Source organism: Vigna radiata, chromosome 11 (assembly GCF_000741045.1).
Source record: "Vigna radiata var. radiata cultivar VC1973A chromosome 11, Vradiata_ver6, whole genome shotgun sequence".
Lineage (NCBI taxonomy): Eukaryota > Viridiplantae > Streptophyta > Magnoliopsida > Fabales > Fabaceae > Vigna > Vigna radiata.
Genome location: NC_028361.1, coordinates 16569541 through 16592698, shown reverse-complemented (window position 1 = coordinate 16592698; position 23158 = coordinate 16569541). Strand labels below are relative to the sequence as shown.

General features: G+C 31.7%; 3 protein-coding genes and 1 non-coding gene across 4 annotated transcripts; 3 read left to right on the top strand and 1 right to left on the bottom strand.

Annotated features, from left to right (window-relative positions):
- On the top strand, window positions 1–1235 carry LOC106777400 (GEM-like protein 4). Its single transcript, XM_014664983.2, has 4 exons — window positions 1–231; window positions 319–399; window positions 526–800; window positions 894–1235. The coding sequence occupies exons 1-4, from the start codon at window positions 93–95 to the stop codon at window positions 1071–1073; spliced, it is 675 nt and encodes a 224-aa protein (XP_014520469.1). The 5' UTR covers window positions 1–92; the 3' UTR covers window positions 1074–1235.
- A 5428-nt stretch (window positions 1236–6663) lies between these two features.
- LOC106777472 (protein SRG1-like) lies at window positions 6664–7754 on the top strand. The gene is made up of 3 exons (XM_014665051.2): window positions 6664–6969; window positions 7048–7292; window positions 7409–7754. Exons 1-3 carry the CDS (start codon window positions 6769–6771, stop codon window positions 7410–7412), a joined length of 450 nt encoding a protein of 149 aa, XP_014520537.1. The 5' UTR covers window positions 6664–6768; the 3' UTR covers window positions 7413–7754.
- Window positions 7755–8660: 906 nt separating this feature from the next.
- On the bottom strand, window positions 8661–8733 carry TRNAR-UCU. Its single transcript has one exon. It is a non-coding gene; the product is annotated as a tRNA-Arg (tRNA).
- A 10525-nt stretch (window positions 8734–19258) lies between these two features.
- Window positions 19259–21198, top strand: LOC106776830 (probable 2-oxoglutarate/Fe(II)-dependent dioxygenase). The gene is made up of 4 exons (XM_014664294.2): window positions 19259–19509; window positions 19631–19878; window positions 20017–20341; window positions 20722–21198. Exons 1-4 carry the CDS (start codon window positions 19291–19293, stop codon window positions 20986–20988), a joined length of 1059 nt encoding a protein of 352 aa, XP_014519780.1. The 5' UTR covers window positions 19259–19290; the 3' UTR covers window positions 20989–21198.
- The last annotated feature ends 1960 nt before the right edge of the window (window positions 21199–23158 follow it).

The following is a 23158-nucleotide window of genomic DNA, read 5'->3' as shown; positions in this document are numbered from 1 at the left end:
ATACATCTTCTGACCACAAGGCCTCATCCACCACACTTGGTATATCTAATTGGAGATCACAGAAGAAGAGGCTTTCTTTAAGGTTAGATATTATGGCAGCCTTTCTTCAAGAGATGCTAATTGGATTTCCATTCTCTTCAGCAGCATACCTGGGTGACAAAATATCACAACACAGATACTTACCTGATCCTGCTACCCAATACAACACATCTGCAACAAGCTCAAAACAAGGTGAGATATTATATCATTTATTATATGGTTATTCAATGAAGGTGTATGATTATATTAAAAACACTTATTAATTGTTACATTTTTCAGGTGAAGTAGGTTCAGTTCTTAACAGGGTGAACAAGCTTGGGAGAAAAACCAACAGCTTTGCAACTGGACTCAGAGAACATGGTATGTTTTCTTTTTATACATATCTTTTTAATTCAGGAAGAGCTTAGTGTGTGTGTATATATATATACACACATAGTTACTCATTAAAAAGTTGCAGTTGGCTGATAAATTTTTGGTGATATGCAGTGAAACTTGGGCCAAGAATAACTGATACAGTAAAAGGAAAACTAAGCTTAGGAGCTAGAATTCTTCAAGTTGGAGGAGTGGAAAAAGTGTTCATGCAGCTATTCAGTGTAAAAAATGGAGAGAAACTGCTAAAAGCATCTCAGTGTTACATATCAACCACATCTGGTCCTCTAGCAGGACTGTTATTCATATCCACTGATAAAGTTGCCTTTTGCAGTGAGAGATCAATCAAAGCATATTCTTCCAATGGTCATTTGATCAGAATGCATTACAAGGTAACACACACGAATACATATATTTACACTAATAAATATGTTTCTCTTAATGTTTTCTAACATGAAATTTGAAAACTATATTTATGATTACAGGTTGTGATCCCACTTGAAAAGATAAGGTGTGTTAACCAAAGTCATCATGTGAAGAAGCCTTCACAAAAGTACATAGAAATAGTTACAGTGGACAACTTTGACTTCTGGTTTTTGGGTTTCTTAAATTATCAGAAAGCTTTCAAATACCTGAGGCAGGCTATCTCTCAAGCGAGAAAATAGGAAGAGTAGAATTTTTACTTTACTCTCTCTGATATTCTCAAAAGGCCATTCACCAGTACAAACACATTTTGTACATAATCATGTTCACAAAATCAAAGAAAAATGTTTCTTCAATTCTTCCCTTGTCTATACAAGTAGATTATATACGATTTCGCAAGTTTCACAATCTGGAATTTGAATTTTAAGCAACTAACCACGCCATAAAAAAGTATATTATCCTGTGTTTTAGCTGCTGATAGATCACCCATTATATAACAGATTAGCATGCTCAAGCTTTTAATTTCAAGTAAATATTTTAAGAGGTGTTTGGTTGCATGGAAAGAGAGGAGAAATAACCCTGTTCAGAACTGAACAGAAATTTAAAATTTATTTAATGTAATACATAACGCAAATTTTTTGAAATTTCAACAGCATTATACTTTAAACACGGACTCTGCAAAATTAAACGATACAATTTGTTATTAAGTAAACATTCACATTCTAATCTATAAATTTTACAACATAAAACAAATATTAAATTTACATTGTTACTTTGAAGTAAGTAGTAGATGATTGAGAATATGAACAAGAACGGTTTCACTGTATGTGAATGATTATTATTTTTAAGGATTTATCTATCATATATTGTGGAATCTTTTAGAATACAATGAAAACTTTTTAGTTGATAGTAAGGAACTCAGATAAGAAAATAGAGGATAAGAGAGGAAAGTGATAGAAGATGTGATTTTAAGAAGAGACACTTATTTATGAGTGGAGAATACTTGACCTATGAGATCATAGATCCCCTTAGTTGAGAAAATGAAGAAGGATTTTGTTTAACTATAAGGAAAAGAGGGGGCAACGTCACATTCATGGATTTTTTATTCCAAAAAGAAGGCAACCTCTCTACAGCGAATAGCTAAAAAGGAGGGGCATACGTTGCAGACCATTTGCAATACTCTGTTTTTACAATAATCTCTCACATATTACAAAATTACAAAAGACAAAAGATAGAATAATGAAAGTAGAAAATCATGAGTCTTCATGTGTCTGAATTGGTATAACAAGCTATATAAACTGATCTTAAATTTAAAAACTTAACAAAACAATAGAGTTGGTATAACAAGCTATAATACTTGGTCTATGTTACTGATTTATTAATCACAATACACTCTCACAATTCTTGTTATTTTTGTTGTGTTGCATTCAATGGGTCATACACATGCACAGTATTCATGAATACTTTAAAGATTTTGCCTATACCTCACTTTGTTAATAGATGATACAACACTACATTTCGACAAGTGTACCGAATCCTTTCAAATAATATAAAATGATAAGACTAAGTATCATTTTCCTAAGAGACTCATAATATTAGAGAATTGTACGGTTAACAACTCATTTAAACTCAAGAACACCATATAAATTTACAAACAAGTACAAAGAAGTAAATTTACAAATAATTAAAGGGTTGGACTTTTGTATTTAAAGGCACTTGGAATTGGAATATACTAGAAATGGTATGAGATGATATTGCTAAAGTTAGGTTTCGCATATTTCACTCTTATGCATACAATTTCATCTCCTCTCCAACAATTAACTAATGTTAACCCACAAAATTACTCTATCCCTAATCCTTAGGTGAAAGAGCCTAGATCCCCTATTAACAATCAATCTCATTATCAATTAATAAGAAAAACTTGCATTAAGAACTAGGATCTTAAGAACACCAACGGGTCATGCTCCATCCCTAGAATTCAAGCCCTCACGAGGCCTCTTGTTTCAGATCTAGGTCATAAGATACGTCTCTATACCCCATGAACCACAAATCAAGCTATGAACATTTCATTACATGTGAGCATTAAGATTTGAAACAAGAAACTAGCAATTGAAGGAAAAAGGCATATATATATATTCGAATCATTCAATAATTATACAAGAATTCATAGGCTATAATTATCCCCAACAAGATGGATCTAGTTCTCCACTTCCATGGAGAACCTTAGAGCTTACAAACATGGATGATAGAAGTGTAGGGAGGGGCTCCACACTCACACATACGCATAAGTCTCCACACTAATAAGATATTGTCTGCTTTAAGCCAAGCTCTCACGGATTTGCTTTCGGTACCACTCCAAAAGGTCTCTTATCAATGGAGGTATCTTATGTGTATATAAACTCATGTCCATCTCTTATTTTTTCTGATGTGAGACTTTGTTTGTACTCAACAAGAAGAAGAAGGAGACCCAAAGGAAGAGGAGAAGATGTCCCGCAAGCTCATCGCAGCCTCCATGAGCTCCAACAGTGAAATCGCGCCTCCAAAGAACCAAAGACCTGTTTTGTTCGCGTTCTCGAGCTAAATAGACAAATTTGTCACATCAACACCGACAGCGCTCAGCACCCTACTCTCGAGTTTTGACATTTGGCCTTCATAAAGGACCAACGCTCAGCACTGGGCTTAGGCGCTCAACGCCTTAATTAATTTCTAGAAAATGGGCGCTCAACGCTAGGGTTGAGCACCCAACGCCCTAGTCTCTGAACTCAGCAATTCTTCATCATTAAGGAGTGGCACTCAACACCAGGCCTGGGCGCTCAACGCTAGGCGTTTTGCTTTTTATGATTCCTCTAGTTTTGCACAAATTTGCTTGCTTTTGTGGCTGGTTAAACTCTATACTTTGGTGAAGGTTCTTCCAAGCACTATATTAGCTACAAAATAAGGGGATTGGTGATGAAATTACATCAATGTATCCCAAAACACAACTTATAAAAACAAGATCAAAGAGATAATTAAGCAAGTTTTTAAGCTAGAAAATAGTTGATTTTGCTACTAAAATTATGCTTAGATAATGGTAAGAATTAGCATTATCACACTTGACCCTCATATAGATGATTTCATCAAGTGTATGTTAAATCACACATCCCCATAAGCGATATAAGAGTCAATAAAAACTTTATTAGAAGATAAAATACTTTATAGCACATAGATATTTAACTACAAAGTTTAACCTCTTAGTTATATCTAGCACTTTCACTCACTTTAAAAATGAAAAAATTTGATATTAAATCAATATGAGTGCTAGTAAAGTTAACTGGTGACTTTTTTTTATCCATATAAACCATATTCATAAGATTTTCAATAATAAAGGTTAGGTTTCCATAACTTGTTTGCTTGAAAGTGGCATGAGTCACATTCCCTTTAATGTTTCTAAAATCATGTTTCTCACTAGGTATTTCGTTAAATGATATGCTAGATTCCATTCTAATAGCATAATCAATAGAAATTGGTACAATCTTTAGTAGTTGTTTTATCAAATTATGTCTTAATTGTACAAGTTTTTTTCTTTCTATTGTAAGTTTTGTTTTTAGTTATAACTATATTGGCAATCACAATGCATTGATATAGATGATGTTGGTTTCATTCTTAAGAGAATGTTTGCTAAAAAGCTTTTTAACCACTCAACTTCACTTTTATGGGCGACAATCTCCCAATGCTAGAAGTTTCCAATAACAAACCTTTGTCTACTGACATCTTCTCACAATATATTTGAGAACAAGAGAACCTTTAACATCTTAGTTTCCTTGTAGAACAATGCACATCAAACAAATCATTAGATAATGTGTGACATGAAACGTTATTCACGTCTTTTCAATCTTCAATGTGTTTTGCAAGGGTCCTAGAGTATGGAAATTGTAAGAGCAAAGACAACTTCATAGATGTCTAACGGATTCAACACATGTTCTTGCCATTAGCAAAAGTTTTGACTAGTGAAAACTTCAATGTTTGAAATGTTTGAGAACTGCTTTGCAAAGATGATATATATGACACAACAACATTGTTTGGCTTCTCTTGTATAGAGTTGGTGTCGATGTCCATATCATCAGTCATAAGTCCTCAAGATTATAGTAAATATTGACTAAGAATATGAATAAGATTCATTTCTTGAGACATGAATTATCATTGTTCTTAAAGACTTATTCATTGTATGTTGCATAAGTGCCCCAAAATACAATAAGAATTTCTCAAATGGCACAAACGAACTCAAAATACTTTATGGGCCCGACAAAGTAAGTGATAGCTTGAGAACTGGTCCATCATCCCACTAAAATTTAGTGGATCAAATTGAAGTTTTCAATCCACTAGTCCATTTTGGCTAGTCTTATTTATTTTTTGTATTTTTGAAGATTGGTTCATTTTTTCACCTCTAATATTTTAATTGCAACACTTTGATGATCCAATTATTTAATTTTTTATTATTATTCAACTTACTTCTTCAACTCTTAATAATTTACTAATGAACTCTAACAATTTATATTTAATAAGACATTATTTAGAAATATTCTTATCTAAATATTCAATTTATTACGTATTGGTCATAAATTCCTTATTTCTCACTCTTATCCTTCTAACATTTTTTTTCTAAATGTTTGCTAATATTGTCTTATAATCCTTCAAAAACTATAAAGAACAACGAAGGTATTAATGGATTTCTTTCTCCTTTTGTTGGTTTGGATTCCAAAGTTGGACTAGCATTGATAAGGATTGGAATGTTGATGATTACACAACTCTTCTAATTATTCACCTAGTGCATAAGTTAAATCTTTCCACTATGTAATATGTATTTCCAATTAAGTTATAAGATTCCTCATAATCAAATTTTACAATGATACAACTTTTCTTTCTACTTCTTAGTTCTTCCATTACTTCATTAACAACTACCACATGTCTGGTCATTCTCAACCCTCATGAAAACTAACTAGGTTTGGTAAATTACTTAGGTAAGAATTCTTTTTTTTTTAATCTCTTTGACATTAATATTACCTTATGCACACAACCTACTAGATATATGAGTCAACACTCATCTAAGCCTTGAGAATCATCGGTTTTAATTAAGTATTGAGAAGGATGTGTTACTTCACTCTCATAGTTTCATAGTACATATAATTTTTACCTTTAAGAATCTACTTCTTAATAGAAGGAAACTTTCATTCGATGTGTCCTTATGAAATGTTTTAACTCCTCTTTGATCTTATCTGGTTTCTTTCACGTGATCACCATAAATAACCTAATTAATAAAACTACTATTCAGTGGGCCATCACAAAAAATTCATACCACACCCATGTGCATTGAACAAGTGACGTGCAAGGAAGAAAATGCCACGTGTACTATTCCTTGTTGTTCCGAGGAGGACAATGATATTTTGACAACACTTTTTGACAACTTCTTTTATAATGGGACACGTGTCATCATTTTATTGATCTATTTAAATTTATATTTAAAAAATATTTAAAACGAACCAATTACAAACTGTCACGTATATGTTGTCAAAAAATTGTTAAAAAATAATGTTAAAAGAAGTTTTTCAAAATAAGCTACCCAACAAAGCATGTGCAAACAAGTTAATTATACTAACATCGTTTTTGTTGATCCCTAAATTTTCTAAATATTATAAAATAGTTAATGATTTAATATGATATTATTATTTGAAACAGAACTTAATATTAAGATTATTTAATTCATGAAACATAATTTCACACATTTAAAACTAAATAATTGAATAAGGTACATTGATGACGTTTGTTTCTTGTATCCATTGATGTGGTCAAGAAAAGACGAAAAGCCTCAACTATCGGACTGGTGTCTTTGAAAAATCTCTGGCATTAAAGTCTTAAACATTGAGATCAGAGAAAACCCATCTGAGTCTATAGGGATCTGTGATGATGGAAGCAAAAGAACCAAAGCTGGGATCTTCTCTTCTCACTGAATCTGTGAAAGAAATAGCACTAACCACAGTTGCAGAGAGATACTTTCAACCAGAGCTTCCTGTCATTGACCTAAACAAGTTGCTGTCTGAAGAAGTCAAGGGTTCTGAACTTCAAAAGCTTCACCTTGCATGCAAACAATGGGGTTTTTTTCAGGTTACCATCTTCATCTCTTTCCTCCCTTTTCATTTCAATGTCTATAAATAAATAAATTGTGGCTATGTAATAATCCAGCTGGTTAATCATGGAGTTGGCATGAAATTGGTGGAAGATGTGAAGCGAGGTGCTGAAGAACTGTTCAAGCTTCCAATGGAAGAGAAAAAAAAGCTTTGGCAGAAACCAGGAGATATGGAAGGCTTTGGTGGAACGCTGGGTTCAAAAGAAGCTTCATCAGACTGGGTTCATGTCTTTTACATTCTTACACTTCCAACTCATTTAAGGAACCAACACCTATTCCCTAATATACCACTGCCATTCAGGTTCTTCCTCTTTTTCTTAATTATTCTTTATCACTATTTTAAAGTTCACTTACAGTAAATTAATAATTTCGCTTAAGATTAATTTTGAAGCCTAAGCTATATGCATGGTTTTACAGGTAATGACAAATGGAATATATAAGAGCAGGATGCATAGAGCAGTGGTTAACTCTGAGAAAGAGAGAGTCTCCATAGCTACATTCTATGGTCCAGGGTGGAGTGATAGCATAGGTCCAGCACCAACTCTTGTCACTCCACAAACACCACCTTTGTTCAAAACAATTGGGGTTGCAGATTTCTACAAGGGATACCTTTCACCCCAGCATTTTGGCAAACCTAAATCATATCTAAATAATGTTCTCAAGATCCAAAATCACCTAACTCCTACTTAGATTCAATTTCCTTCTTTCTTTGAGGGAAACATAATTGAATACTTAGATATAATTATTTCCTTTCAAACACAATATTTATGATTACTTTACATAAGATATAATGATTTTATTAATTATGACTGTGCATCATTAAAAAAAATCAGATATTATTGATAAAAAAATATTATATTAGCTGAATCTAATGTTAATTTTTTATGATGATAACACATTAATAATAAAAACAGATATGTACATATTATGATATAAGTTGAATGTGTAAATCTTTATGTGACATGAATTTAAAATATTACATGCCAAGAAAATTGGAACTAAGAAGAGTTATTAAATGTTTCTTTTGAGACCTACACTCCTTAGTTTATGCATGGACAATTTTCTTCATAAAAGTTTATAAAAGAAATGAAATGAAATTCTGTAAATTATAATTAGTTTATATACAAATTATTTTTAAAACTGTTTCATTTGCTGCTGTAAAAATATTCACCTTTTACTTTTAAGCCAAAAAGGAGTTTAGAACAACTTAACTAGTAGAAAGAGGGCATTAACTAACTCTAGAGAAAGAAATTTGAAGAAGTACTATAAACTTTGACTAATTATTTGACATAATAATTTTATTTACTCTGTTCCCCTCTAATACTTTTTTTCATTCTATTGTTAGTTCTAGAAAAGTATTTTCAAAAGTAAAATAAGGTGATATAAATATATAGAATTTTAAGGGAAAAGTAAAATGCAAATTTTCTTATGGATGAAAGTTTAAAAATAATATTTAAAAATAAAAGTTGATGATTTATAGAATGAAAATATTTTTTTACCATGATTATATCTGAGTAAAAAGTTACCGACAGGTTTTGACACAATCAAAGTGCTAACAAATATCTGTATTTATAGTTCTATAATTTGTTTTCGATGATAGAACAATTGAATAGTTACATAGAAACAGAAGATGAATAAAAAACAAAATTACTAGATAAAAAAGCAGGGACACGCCCAGTGGGACTCGAACCCACAATCGCTTGATTAGAAGTCAAGCGCCTTATCCATTAGGCCATGGGCGCTTTGATGAAAAGCTGTGTACTTATTTAAATTATAAACTAAAATTTAAAATTATCTATATCTAATATATCTTTTGTTTTTTAAACTAAATGATAAAATAATTTAAGTAATATTTTTTAAGTTTTGTGTGGCTACATATACAAGACTAGAAAACGAAAAAATAGAATATGATAAGTTGCTTTAAGTTTACTGTTTGATATGAGTTATGAAAAGTTAGGCATTAAGTGTCATCTTTGTACAAGAGGTTTCTGGTTGAACGTGAGTCTATATAGTAGTTTTGTTTCTTCTTTTTAGTTGTTTGGTATTGATTTGTACAATCATTAATTATGTTTGTGAGTAACATAATTGAATGTATGGAGATGAGGATATTCATTATGATTTTGTGTAGTATTGTTATTGAGAGAATTTCAAGGAGAAATTCTATTTGATGTTGATGTTTAATGTATGCTTTGACATATGAGAGTTCAGAAAGGAGGTATCCTGATATACTATCAATCGTCCAACTCATATAGATAGGAATGAGGTGGAGGAGAGAATGATAGAAGGTCTTGGTCCTAGATTTTGGTCTTAAAAGTGAAGAGACTAACCTTGTGAGTGGTATGTGATAACCCTTGTATTATGACTCTAAAAAGCATAAATACTACTACAAGCACACACCTACAATGAAGTCCTATGTCAATGACATGTATCTAGATAATTGAGTCTAGAGTCAACTGTTATGTATATTTTTATGAATTAGTACTGTATAAATGTTGAACTGATATTCGATATGATTCAATTGTCTTATTATGTTTCTTTTGCATACTGGCTTACCATGTTTTTGTCTTTGTTGTTTTGTTATTACTATTGTAATTATCATCTCACAGTGTGAGCAGATGACGAATTAGGTGACGATATGTCTTTAGTGGAAGGTGATGATGTGATGGATTGATTGTTTAACTTTAGCTAGCTAGAAATTTCTTTTCTTTTGGAAAATTTATGTAGTGTGCAATGTTTAGTACATATACTATCTTATTATAGTTATTAATATAGATAATTCTATTAATATTTTATATGACTTTTATCTTAGTTGTGTAAAATTTATAATGTTTTATTTAATAGTAATATATTATCAAATGAGATGTTACAAAATTTATCAGTTTACAACACTACAAATTATCATTTTACAACACTACATATGAAAGTAAAGATCACGATAGGTATAAAGTGTTTATGTAATAGAAGAATATCTCGATATTTATAATATGATTCTAGACTAGGATATTTAAAGATTAAAATTGTATAAAATGTATGTTTTTATAATAGAGAATGAATGATCATAAAGATATAATATATATATATATATATATATATATATATATATAGTTATTATAAAATATGATTTTAAAAAATATTTCTAATTTTTAATTAAATAACAAATAAAAATATTTATATAATAATTTAAGTGTTACAATTATTATATAAAAAATGCATTAACGTTATAAAATTGCTAAACGGTGAAGGTTATTCAGTTTAGATGGAGACACTTTCAAAAGTTGATATATTACGGATTAAATATGTTTTTAGTCTCCTAATTATCAAGGAATTTTGGTTTTAGTCCCTCTTTAAAAGTAAGTACATTTTAGTCCTTCTCCTTAAAGAAAGTTTGATTTTAGTCCTTCAAAACTAACACCGTTAAAATTACACTGAGTTGGCTAACGGTGTGCCATCTCATTTTTTCTTTTTCTGACACAAAGTTAATTGTTCCTGCTTCTCTCCGTCCCTCTCACTCCTCCGTCTCCTTCCTTGCATCACACCAAGCTTCTTCCACTCTTCTTGTTCCACTATCTCTAAACTCATATGAATGGATGAGTCAAACTCTTTGTGAGAGAGTGTGGTATGTTCTACTCCTCTCCACCACTCACCTCAAAATTATAAAATACAATGGAAAAAAAATGAAAAAGAAAGCAGAAGACCCACACAGTCATTGTTGAAGCAGATGAATAAATATTGTAAGAAGAACTTGTACTAAAAAGGAAATCAAGTTTCAGGGTTGAACACACAAACAAAGCCCCATTATCTTCAACATTTACGAAACCTTTTTCCCTACTGCAGAGAAAAAAGAACAAGACAATGTGATACGTGGGGAAAGCAACAAAGATCTCCATTTTCATAGTCACGGTGCTCATTGTTATGGGTCTGGTTTTGGGAAATAATGCGACATAACATTAGCGGATTTGAATAGAAGTAGATTGGAAGCGAATCGGATATCAAATATTCAAATCATAATAATAAGCAGAGGAAAAGAGAGAAGAGAGGGAAGAAACCAGGCCGTCGTGGCTCCAAGTCTTGAGGCGAGCAGAGATATTGCCAGCGTCGGAGAAATCGGAGTCACCGAACGCGTGTTGGAGAGTAAATTAGATCTTGGAATCGGAGGCGGACTCCAAAAACTTCTTCCGAGAGGTGGAGGTGGCGACAGTGGAAGGTGGAAGTGAATCGGAGTGGAAGGAGGAGGAGCGTCCACCTTCGATGCCGAACTCTTCGTCGTCTAGGAGAAGCTCGTCGGAGAAAACCTAGAGCGCAAGTTAGCAACAAAGTCATGACAGAACCCACCGGAAGAGTAGCACACCCATTCTCTCGTCGTCTACTTTCCTAAAACATGAACCTTAGATTTAGCCCAAAACACAACAATTTTTCCCAATGCCTCTATTCCCAAAACGAAATTAAGAAGAAATTTTTTGAGTTTCTGGGTTTGATTTGGGGTTTTTTGGGTTGCTATGTTTTCTTATTTGAGGATCTTGGTTTTCTGGGTTTTGGACTAGTGCGTTTTTTGCGTTTTCTCAAAGGATGGCGAGGTTTTGATGGCGGTCTCGCGATGATGAAGGGAGAGTGTGTCAGGTTTTATTTCATGTTGTTTTATTTAGTTTGAATAAAGATTAAAATCCTTTATTTTATGCAGTTAAATAAAAGGTCTTATGCTGACCTATTATTAGGGGATTGNGGAGCTGAATTTTAGGAACAGAGATCTGGTAGGAGATATCCCACTCATTTAGGAGAGTAGGAAATAGCAGTTACTTTCTTTTATTATTATAAAACGAGTGTAATCAAATGCAATAATAACACATCAAAAGATTACATTCAGAAAATGTTTCCTACCTTTATTGTGTTCACAATTTGGTATCAGAGCTCCTTCACAGGGGCCTGAACCAAGAAAAAGTCACACGTGAGTGAGAGAGAGAAACATTAGAGAGCTTTGTTTTCTGGATTGGATTGGGAAGAGTGATACACTGTGAGTTTTTGGGAAAACTTGAGAGTGCACTTCGAGATGGCAGAAAACGGAAAATATGTCCAGACTGCTATTCCAAAATTTGATGGTCATTATGACCATTGGGCGAAGTTAATGGAAAACTTCTTACGTTCTAAGGAGTATTGGAGCTTGGTGGAGCATGGAATTGATGATGTTCAAGACAAAACAAAAGCAACAGATGCGGAACTCAAAAAGCTGGAAGAACAACAGCTTAAAGATTTGAAGATAAAGAATTATCTCTATCAAGCAATAGATAGAGAGATTTTGGACACAATCCTAAACGACGAAACGTCCAAAAATATATGGGACTCCATGAAGCAGAAATTTCAAGGATCCACAAGGGTGAAACGAGCACAGTTGCAGGCTTTACGTAAGGAATTTGAGATATTGCAAATAAAGGAGGGAGAGTCGGTGAATTCATATTTTGGCTGAACCTTAAAGATTGCCAAAAGCATGAAAGCAGCAAGAGAAAGAATAGAAGAGAGTGTCACTACTGCAAAAATCTTGCGGTCTATGACTACTAAATTCAATTATGTAGTATGTTCAATTGAGGAATCCAACAACATGAACACTATGACTATAGATGAATTGCAAAGTAGTTTATTGGTGCATGAGCAGCGAATGACATGTTCAGTGGAAGAAGAGCGGGTTATGCAAACTGTATTTGAGGAGAAATATGGAAGAGGCAGAGGAAGAGGGAGAACAAGGGGAGCCTTCCGAGGTAGAGGAAGAGGGAGACAAACATTTAACAAAAATGAAGTTGAATGTTTTAAATGTCATAAACTTGGACATTTTCAATATGAATGTCCAATGTGGGAGAAGAAAGCAAATTATGCAGAAATGGAAGAACATGAGGAAGAGATCTTACTAATGGCTCTCGTGAGCAGCAAAGAAGGAAGGCAAGCTGACTGGTCCTTGGATTCAGGATGCAGCAACCACATGAGTAGCAACAAGGAATGGTTCTCAGAATTAGATGAGAACTTTAGAGGCAAAGTCAAGCTGGGAAATAATGCTCACATAAATGTGATGGGGAAAGGGAGCATTCGAATGGAGATAAATGGATTGATGCATGTTATTACACATGTATTTTACGTTCCTGAACTAAAAAACAATTTACTAAGCATAGGACAACTTCAGGAAAAGGGGCTGAGCATCAAAATTGTAAGCAATACTTGCACAATTATACATCCTGATAAAGGAATACTATGGGAAATTCCAATGAATTCTAGTAGGATGTTTGTATTAGCAGCAACCATGGGAGCAGATACGTGTTTTCAGATTAATGCAGAAAACAATTCTCAACTCTGGCACAACAGGCTCGGGCATTTAAGCTATGATGGTTTGAGTAATCTTGCTTCTAAGCAAATGGTAACAGGTTTGCCTCCTATCACAGCCCCTCAAGAAATTTGCACACAATGTCTGGAAGGAAAACANCACAGACTNACTATGTCTAAGAAAGGAGAATGGCGAGCATCTAGGAAGCTGCAGCTTGTTCATGCAGATTTNTGTGGGCCAATCAAACCAACTTCCAACAGCAATAAGAGATATTTTTTAAGCTTTATTGATGACCTAACAAGGAAGATTTGGCTATATTTTCTGAGTGAGAAATCTGAAACGTTTTCTTTGTTCAAAAACTTCAAGGCTCTAGTTGAAAAAGAAGTTGGAGAAAGCATTATTTGCTTAAGAACTGATAAAGGAGGATAATTCTGCTCAAAAGAATTTGAGGAATTTTGCAGAAATCAAGGGATAAGAAGGCAACTAACAACTGCCTATACTCCCCAGCAGAATGGGGTTGCTGAAAGGAAAAATAGAACCATCATGAATATGGTTCGCACTATGCTGATTGGAAAACAAGTTCCAAAAATCTTTTGGCCAGAAGCAACAAAATGGTGTGCACACATTCTGAATAGATGCCTTACATCTGCAGTACAAGATATGACTCCAGAGGAAGCATGGAGTGGAATAAAACCATTTGTTGGCTACTTTCGTGTGTTTGGTTGTCTTGCTCATGTCCACACACCAGATCAGCAAAGAGTTAAGCTTGATAACAAGAGCAGATTGTGTGTTCTGTTTGGAGTCAGTGATGAATCCAAAGCATACAGACTTTTTGATCCAATCAAAAAGAAAATAATAATCAGCAAGGATGTTGTATTTGAAGAAAACAAAGACTGGAAATGGGAGCAGAAGGAAGCAGAAAATCATCAAGAAATTATTGAAAGAGAAGAAGAAAATAGTGAAACAGAATCTGAAGTGGAGGAGGAGCAACCAGAATCAAAAGCTGCAGAATCAAGGGAAGAACAACCAGAAACAGTAGCTACAGAGATACACACCAGAAATGAATCTCACTCCCCAATACGTGAGATTCCAACTAAAGGGAGGGCAAGAAGAAATAGGAGAAAACCTGTGTGGATGGCAGACTATGAAGAAGGTGAAAGCAGATACTTTGATGCTATGATAGCTGAAACTGATCCAGTAACATATGAAGAAGCAGTCAGAAATAAGAAGTGGCAAGAAGCAATAGTGAAAGAGATGGAGGCTATAGAGAGAAACCAGACTTGGGAATTGACTCATGCTCCCAAAGATTTAAAACCAATTGGAATAAAATGGGTTTACAAAACAAAACTCAAGGAGAATGGTGAAGTTGACAAGTTTAAAGCAAGGTTAGTGGCAAAAGGTTATGCACAACACTATGGTATAGATTACACAGAGGTATTTGCACCTGTGGCCAAATTAGATACTATTCGCATAATTCTATCTATGGCTGCACAAAATGGCTGGTTTATATTTCAATTAGACATGAAAAGTGCATTCCTGCATGGAGAACTAAAGGAGGAAATATAGGTTCAACAACCAGCTGGATTCATCAAGAAAAGGGAGGAAGAAAAAGTATATAAATTGAAGAAGGCACTCTATGGACTCAAACAAGCACCTAGAGCATGGTATAACAAAATAGAAGCATATTTCTTGCAGAATGGCTTTGAAAGATGTTTCTGTGAGTACACTTTGTTCACAAAATCAGCAGGTAAAATTCTTATTGTAAGCCTATATGTGGATGATTTGATTTATACCAGCAATGATAAAGGCATGTGTGATGAATTTAAAGAGTCTATGATGTCAACCTTTGACATGACTGATTTGGGGAAGATGAGGTATTTTTTGGGAATTGAAGTTTTGCAGAATTCACATGGCATTTTTATATGTCAAAGGAAATATGCACAGGAAGTTTTGGCTCGGTTTAATATGATGGAATGCAATGCAGTAAAGAACCCAATAGTTCCAGGAATGAAATTATCCAAAAATGATGCAGGGCCTAAAGCAGATGCCACACTCTACAAGCAAGCAGTTGGAAGCCTCATGTATCTAACAACAACTCGACCTGACCTGATGTATGTGGTTAGCCTCATTAGCAGATTCATAGAGAATCCTTTAGAGATTCATTGGCAGGCTGTGAAACGTATTCTAAGGTATATAAAGGGGACTACAGAACTGGGAATACTTTACAAGAAACAAGAAGCTATAACTTTGATGGCCTATACAGATAGTGACTATGCAGGTGATGTAGATGATAGAAAGAGTACATCTGGATTTGTTTTTTCGTTAGGAACATGTGCAGTTTCATGGTCATCTAAAAAACAACCAATAGTGACACTGTCTACTACAGAGTCTGAATACATATCTGCAGTTTCATGTGCATGTCAATGCATATGGATCATGAGAATTTTGGAGACCATAGGTTTCAAACGACAAAAACATAGCTTGATTATGTGTGATAGCAATTCAGCTATTAAGTTGTCAGAAAATCCAGTATTGCATGGCAGAAGCAAACATATTGATGTTAGATTTCATTTCTTGAGAGATCTGGTTAAGGAAGGGAAAATCAAGTTAAGTCACTGCAGCACTCAAAATCAAATAGCTGACATAATGACTAAACCACTCAAGCTGGAGCAGTTTTTGAAGATTAGAAGTATGTTGGGCATGATTACAGCATCGGAAGTAAACTAAAAGTCTTTGGAATTTAGTTTAAGGGAGGGATTGTCAGGTTTTATTTCATGTTGTTTTATTTAGTTTGAATAAAGATTAAAATCCTTTATTTTATGCAGTTAAATAAAAGGTCTTATGCTGACCTATTATTAGGGGATTGNGGAGCTGAATTTTAGGAACAGAGATCTGGTAGGAGATATCCCACTCATTTAGGAGAGTGGGAAATAGCAGTTACTTTCTTTTATTATTATAAAACGAGTGTAATCAAATGCAATAATAACACATCAAAAGATTACATTCAGAAAACGTTTCCTACCTTTATTGTGTTCACAGAGTGGTGGCAGAGAGATTGAACTCGTAATGGCACTACTCGCGTTGGGTGGTGGCGCATGAGGTTGCTTGCGTCTGGGTGTTGAAGGTGGAGGTGCGTGATGGAGGATGGCGGCGGCTAGGGTTTCTGCGGCGGCGGCATGGTGGTTGGTCGGCAGCATTGACAACGGGAAAGATTGACGTGGCAGAAAAGCTGAGAAGATTGGAGGACTAAAATCAAACTTTCTTTAAGGAGGATGACTAAAATGTATCTTACTTTAAAAGAAAGACTAAAACCAAAACCGCTTGATAGTATAGGGACTAAAAACATATTTAACCCATATTAAGAAGATATCGGGTTAGATAAATATTTTTTTTCCTTTCCCTTATTTCAACCATTAAAAAGACAACTAAAGGATGTACATTTGAAAAAAAATCTCATGATAAAAGTATAAATATATAATGTCAAAGTAAATATTATATTATGTGATATAAACATATATCAGTGTAAAAAATATTATTAATTTTTTTTTGGAAAAATGTAATTAACTTATACCCATGTTTTATTTTATTAATTTGACTGATTTTATTAGTTTCTTATTTTCAAATCTTCAACTTGTAGAAGAAAATGGTTGGCAGCACTGGACAACGTTGGACAATATTTTTGTGATTGAAACGTAAGCACAAACTTGTCAAACTAGAAAACTGTAGTTTATTTAGGTTGTTTCACTTTCTGTTCAACAACTTGTACGATTAATAAGCGTTGTACACCTTTTCTAATTATTATATAATATAATAACAAATTATATTTTTGTTGTTGCTTTTAATAAGAAAAACAAATCGTGCTTAAATGATAAGACATGGGAAAAAAATAACAATTTCTGCAAAGCATGGATATTTATTTCTTGAAGCAAAGCCATTGACAACTAAACCAATGGCAGATGTCATTCCTTACAACAACGAAAATAATTAATGAAAACAGATATTGACAAGGATGAGTATTGTCCAAAATTAGTTGTTCACAAATAATAATTTATTTTTTAAAATAAGATTAGTGTAATTTATCATGATTATTTATTCTGCCATGTTTATCACTTCAAGAATACAATATGAGAAATTTGTTCTTTTCTGTCATAGCACACCCAATGGAATAGAAGGTTTATTTCTCATAATAAGAATGCATATATTAATTACCAAATTTCATTTTTAGCACTAATACTGACTTCATTAAATTTTTAAATTTATAGTAAAATTTTTTTATAATAGGTTTTGATAAAGAAAAAGAAAAACTAAACAAACCAGTCATGAGGAACACAAAAACGTAACTAATATTATGTATTATAATATATGTTTTATCAATTGCTTTTTATTTTATTAAAGTCCTTCCCTTCATGATTTTATAAACATTTTTAATCAAAATAAATAATGTACGATTCAATTCTATACATGATAATCTACTATTGAACACGTAGTAACGTAGAAAATCATTAGTGTTAATTTATCCAATTAAATTCTATATTAATCTATATCTATATACAAAGGATTCTCCCGTTTACATTTATTTTCCAATTTTATATTTTAAATGATATTTTTTAAAATTAAAATAATTATTTTATTAATTTTATCTTTTAAATGACGTTTTTTTAAATTTAATTACTTCTTCTAATTTGATTGCTTTCTTGAAACTTAATATTATTTTAAATTAAAAATTAATTACAAAATAAATAAAAACTATTCACAATGAAATTATATAAATTATTTATATTTAATTTTATAATTATAATAATAAAAACAGTAATAATTTTATTAATTTTAAAGAAAAATAAATTCACTTATATAATTAAATACGTTAACTTTTTACTATTATAGAAAAGTATATATTATCATAATTCAACAAATCAACCTTATGTAAATTAACATCTTCACAAATTAACTAAGGCAGTATGATTTAGATGTTTTTTTATTAAAAAGAAATTATTACTACTCTATATAAAAAATGATTTTAATAAAAAAAATACTGAATGTATAAATTTGTAATTATTATATATTTTTGTTCCGTTTTAATCTTTGCAAAATATTTTTCTTTCCAAAAAGTAAAAATCACTATTTTTTTTTTATTTTGAATTTTAAAATTAAAAAAAAATATATGAATTTTAAATTTTTTTTGAGATTTTAATTGCTGAGATAATGTCATAAACATTAATAGACGTTACTTAAAACGGTTGGTCGAAATTTTATTCAATACATAAGAAAACAAAAAAAAAATAAATTACAAATAGAGATAAGAAAATAAAAAACAGAAAAATTTAAATTATTATATTAAATTATATTCCAACTTAAGATATTTTATTATTACAAATTAATAAAAGCCATTTATATATGACATAAATTTGAAGGCATGTGATTGGAACACAGCGTTTCTTCCGCATATGTTCCCATGGCTGCGCCTGAAAACAAGCCACCCCAGCTAAGCCATTTGCAGAAGAATTCATAATCACAATAATACCTTTTTTAGCCTTTTATTTCCTATGAATCCTTAATTTCATTATTATTCTCATAATTAAATTTGGGGTCAACGGATCATAGCTAAGCCTCAACTGTCCTTTCAATAAATAAAACAAAATTATCCTAATTCTATTTTTATTCATCACATACCTACACAATTTGAATTTCTTAATTTCAGTTATTTTAATTAATTCTTTTGAGAATTATCAACGTGTAGTTTTAATTAAAATCAAATAATACTGCATAAAAAATTAACTATTTCATATTTTTCATTTGATTCTCTTGTTATTATTTTCCAACTCACAAGATTTAAGTATAAAGTCAACCCATTAGGTTAAAAGCCATCGCAATACTTGAAGACAAAAGAAAGTGTTAATGGCTAATAATGTGTAAATATATATATATATATATATATATAGCTACATTGACATCATTCTGTTGTCTTAAAGAGAGAGAAGGGAACATTGAGCATAGCCTTATGGAAGCAGAAATAGCAGAGATTGGATCAAACCCTTCTGTGAAAGAACTAGCAAAGAAGGCACTAAGCAAAGTTCCAGAGAGATATGTTCTTCCAAATATTGACCCTCCAATTTTATCTAAGTCTGATCAGATCCCTGTCATTGACCTAGCTAACTTGTTCTTGCCTCCTGAACTCGAGAAATTACACCTTGCATGCAAACAATGGGGTTTTTTTCAGGTTAATTTGATTTTATCTTTAGTCCATGTAAAACTTTCGACGGATATACATTTCGTATTATTAATGATATATGCATGTTGAAGATTATAAAAGTTTTGATAATTGTGATGTTGTAAAACAGGTTATTAATCACGGAATTGATATGGAAGTGGTGGAAGATGTAAAGAGAGGAGCTGAAGAACTGTTCAATCTTTCAATGGAAGATAAGAAAAAGCTTTGGCAAAGAGAGGGAGATATGGAGGGATTTGGGCAAATGATTTCGAAGCCTAAAGATGAACCGTCGTATTGGGTGGATGGCTTCTACATTTTAACTCTTCCATCTTACTTAAGGAAGCCCCACCTATTTCCTAATCTACCCCTACCTTTCAGGTCCTCTTTAATATATTTTTCTCCTTTTTTTTTTAAATATAAGACTTCAATTTTCTACTGTTATATCTTAAACATTTCAAAGGGAAGAATATTTTATGTATGAAAATGAAATTGATAAGATAAAGATGAAGAGTGCAGGGAGAATTTAGAGGTGTATTGCAAGGAGATGAGAGAGCTTGCGATGAAGTTGTATGGTGTTATTGGGGAAGCACTTGATATAGGAGGAAAGGAAATTAAAGAGTCAATAGGGGAAGCAGGACAAGCAATAAGGATAAATTACTATCCTCCATGTCCCCAACCAGAAAATGTCCTTGGCCTAAGACCTCACACTGATGCTTCTGCACTCACCATCCTTCTCCAGGGTAATGAAGTTGAAGGCCTCCAACTCAAAAAAGATGGAACATGGATTCCTGTTCATCCCCTCCCAAATGCTTTCATGGTTTTTATCGGAGATGTTTTGGAGGTAAGTCGTTAAAATCTATACTGATAAGATATTGTCCGTTTCAGACTAAGTCTTCACAAATTTGCTTATCACTCCAAAAAACTCTTCTATCAATAGAGGTGTCTTATATATAAACTCATGTGCACCTCTTATTTTATTTGATGTGGGACTTTGTTTGTACTTAACAATATGGTTAGACTCATAGTGTCTTTTCGATGAATCTCCTCCTTTATAAACAATAAACACCATTAAAAGTTATGTTAGGTTAAAATTTACATCTTTAACACAAAATAGGTATAAAAAAGCTTATTTATAACTTTACAATAAGATTAATAAACATTCATAAACTTGACAATTCTTTTTAACTTTATTGTCTTTGGTATGTGTATATGGTTTAACAGGTGGTGACAAACGGGATATATAAGAGCAGTGAGCATCGAGCAGTGGTGAACTCATTGAAAGAAAGGTTCACCATAGCTACATTCAGTGGTCCTGAATGGAATGGAAAGATAGGTCCAGCACCTTCTCTTGTAACTCCAGAAACACCAGCATTATTCAAAACAATTGGGGTAGCAGATTTCTACAAGGGCTACCTTTCACCTGAGCATCAAGGCAAATCATTCATAAACAATGTTTTGAGGATCAATAGTGAGAACACCAAATACTAGCTTCTGGAGTTGATAATGGAAATGTGATAATAGTAATTAAGTAAACCTTCAAGACATTGTAATTATATATATGCATTCACTTTGCTTCAATTCAATATGTGTAGTTAATCGTCGCAAGTACAGATTTTTAGAAGTCTTCATTAGATGATGGGAAGTCTGAATTTTCCTTGTCACAAGAAATAATTACTTTTATATGCTTTCATTATTGTTTACTGATGGGAGATATATTCAAATATATATTGAGAGTGATAAAAGTTTTAATAAAAGGAATATAAGATTAAATAAATAAAAAATTGGATAATAAAAAGTAAAACATAGAAAAGAAAATGATAGACATCTTAATAAAATATTGAAATATCAAAAAATTTAATATCATTTTTAAAACGGATTAGTCTGATTAATTCACTAAATATGTAATATGAAAATTAATTATTAATCTTGTGGGGTTATGAGTTGTAAAGAATAAATCATATATTTTTAATTTATTTTGATATGTTTAACCAAACATACCACATAAAAATTGAGATTATGTATATACTACAAGAAATTTTGTACATATGGACAAAATTTCACTGACTAGAAATTCAAAGGTAAATTCTACTTACGAATTTTATTTACAAATTTTAAAACTTTTATTACCGATAAATATTTCTATTGGTATTAGATTCATTGGTAAATTTTATTGATAAAATAGGTACCAAATTTTCTATTAAATTAAATTCAATGAAATGTTCTAAGAAGAAAAAGAAAAAGAACCAATTTCTGATAATTATTAATGACTAAAATTTATTAGTAATTATTAACGAACTTTAACTCTTGATAATTACTGATAAACATTATTAAATATTTTTTATCTGTCGTAAAATTTATCAACAAATATTTTATCCGTGAATAATATTTTATCTGTGAATATTTTACCGTCATTTTTTATCAAATTAAATTATTTTACGAAAGAAATTTTACTATTATCTACATATTTTTTATTTATAATTATGATTTTTCTTGATAATTCTTTAATATATACTAAATTAAAGAATTAACAATTTCACATCAAATCAGTCCTCAATTATCATAAAGTTTAAGTTTTCTAATTTTTGATATCATATTTTGTCAATCAATTCTAAAACTTCATGTAATACAAAATTAAATAATTAAAGTTTTAATTTAATATTACTTTTCAATCAAGTCTCTAAGACCATGATGATGATAAATGACAAGATAACATATTATTACTGGGCCAATTGTCACCAAACAAAAAGAATGATATATAAGAAAAAAAACAAACAAGATAAAAAACGTAAGTCAAATGACAAACAAAAACGATACAGAATTATCCCTTGATCATATAGAATAAGAAGAAAAAGTCACTACAATTCAAAGAACCTATAATGAGTAAATATTTAGAAGAACAAATCTCTCTAAGACTCATGATACTCTATAAATATTGGAATTTAAAGGACATGATTATGACTTGAAAAGCAATTACACAATAGTTTAGATAATTAAAAGTATTTGTAATTTTCTTTTAATTTCAATTAATTCATTTTTGTTTCTAAATTTTGGTTAAATCGTTACAGATGTCCTTATTGTTAAATTGGTTGAATAACTTTAAAAATACGTTGACATGGCATGTTGATCTGGATTTTTTATACAATGTGGTAAAGTAAGGGCATTTTACGTTCAACATTAAAAAAATAGTAAAATATAATTAAAATCAAATTGAGGATGTTCTCATTGAAGTTGCATTGTGCAAAATTAGGATTCAGTAATAGGATTTAGGTTATGATGCAAATTGGAGATTGATTGAGTGAAATTGTGGATTGATTGAACGACATTAGGGTTTAGTGAAGAAATTTAGGTGTTTGTTGTCATCTTTTGGATGTTCTTAGTTGGAACTGTGAGGTGGTTTGAGGTGAATCGGGTCGAAAGTAACTAAATGTTGTATTGGGGTTTCAATTTATTCTTTGGTAATTTTTTTTCGTGATATGCATTTCATTTTTGCAAAACTGAATATTGGGGTTGTCCCACAATGTTGAAATGTCTTTCTTGTTCATTGCAATGTGGTCTCCCATGTTATCCCCTGTGTTTAAAGTTGTGTTGTCTGTTTCAATGCGTTCTGTCTCTAATATGCATTTTTTTGTCAATATTATTATTTTATAGGTCTATAAAT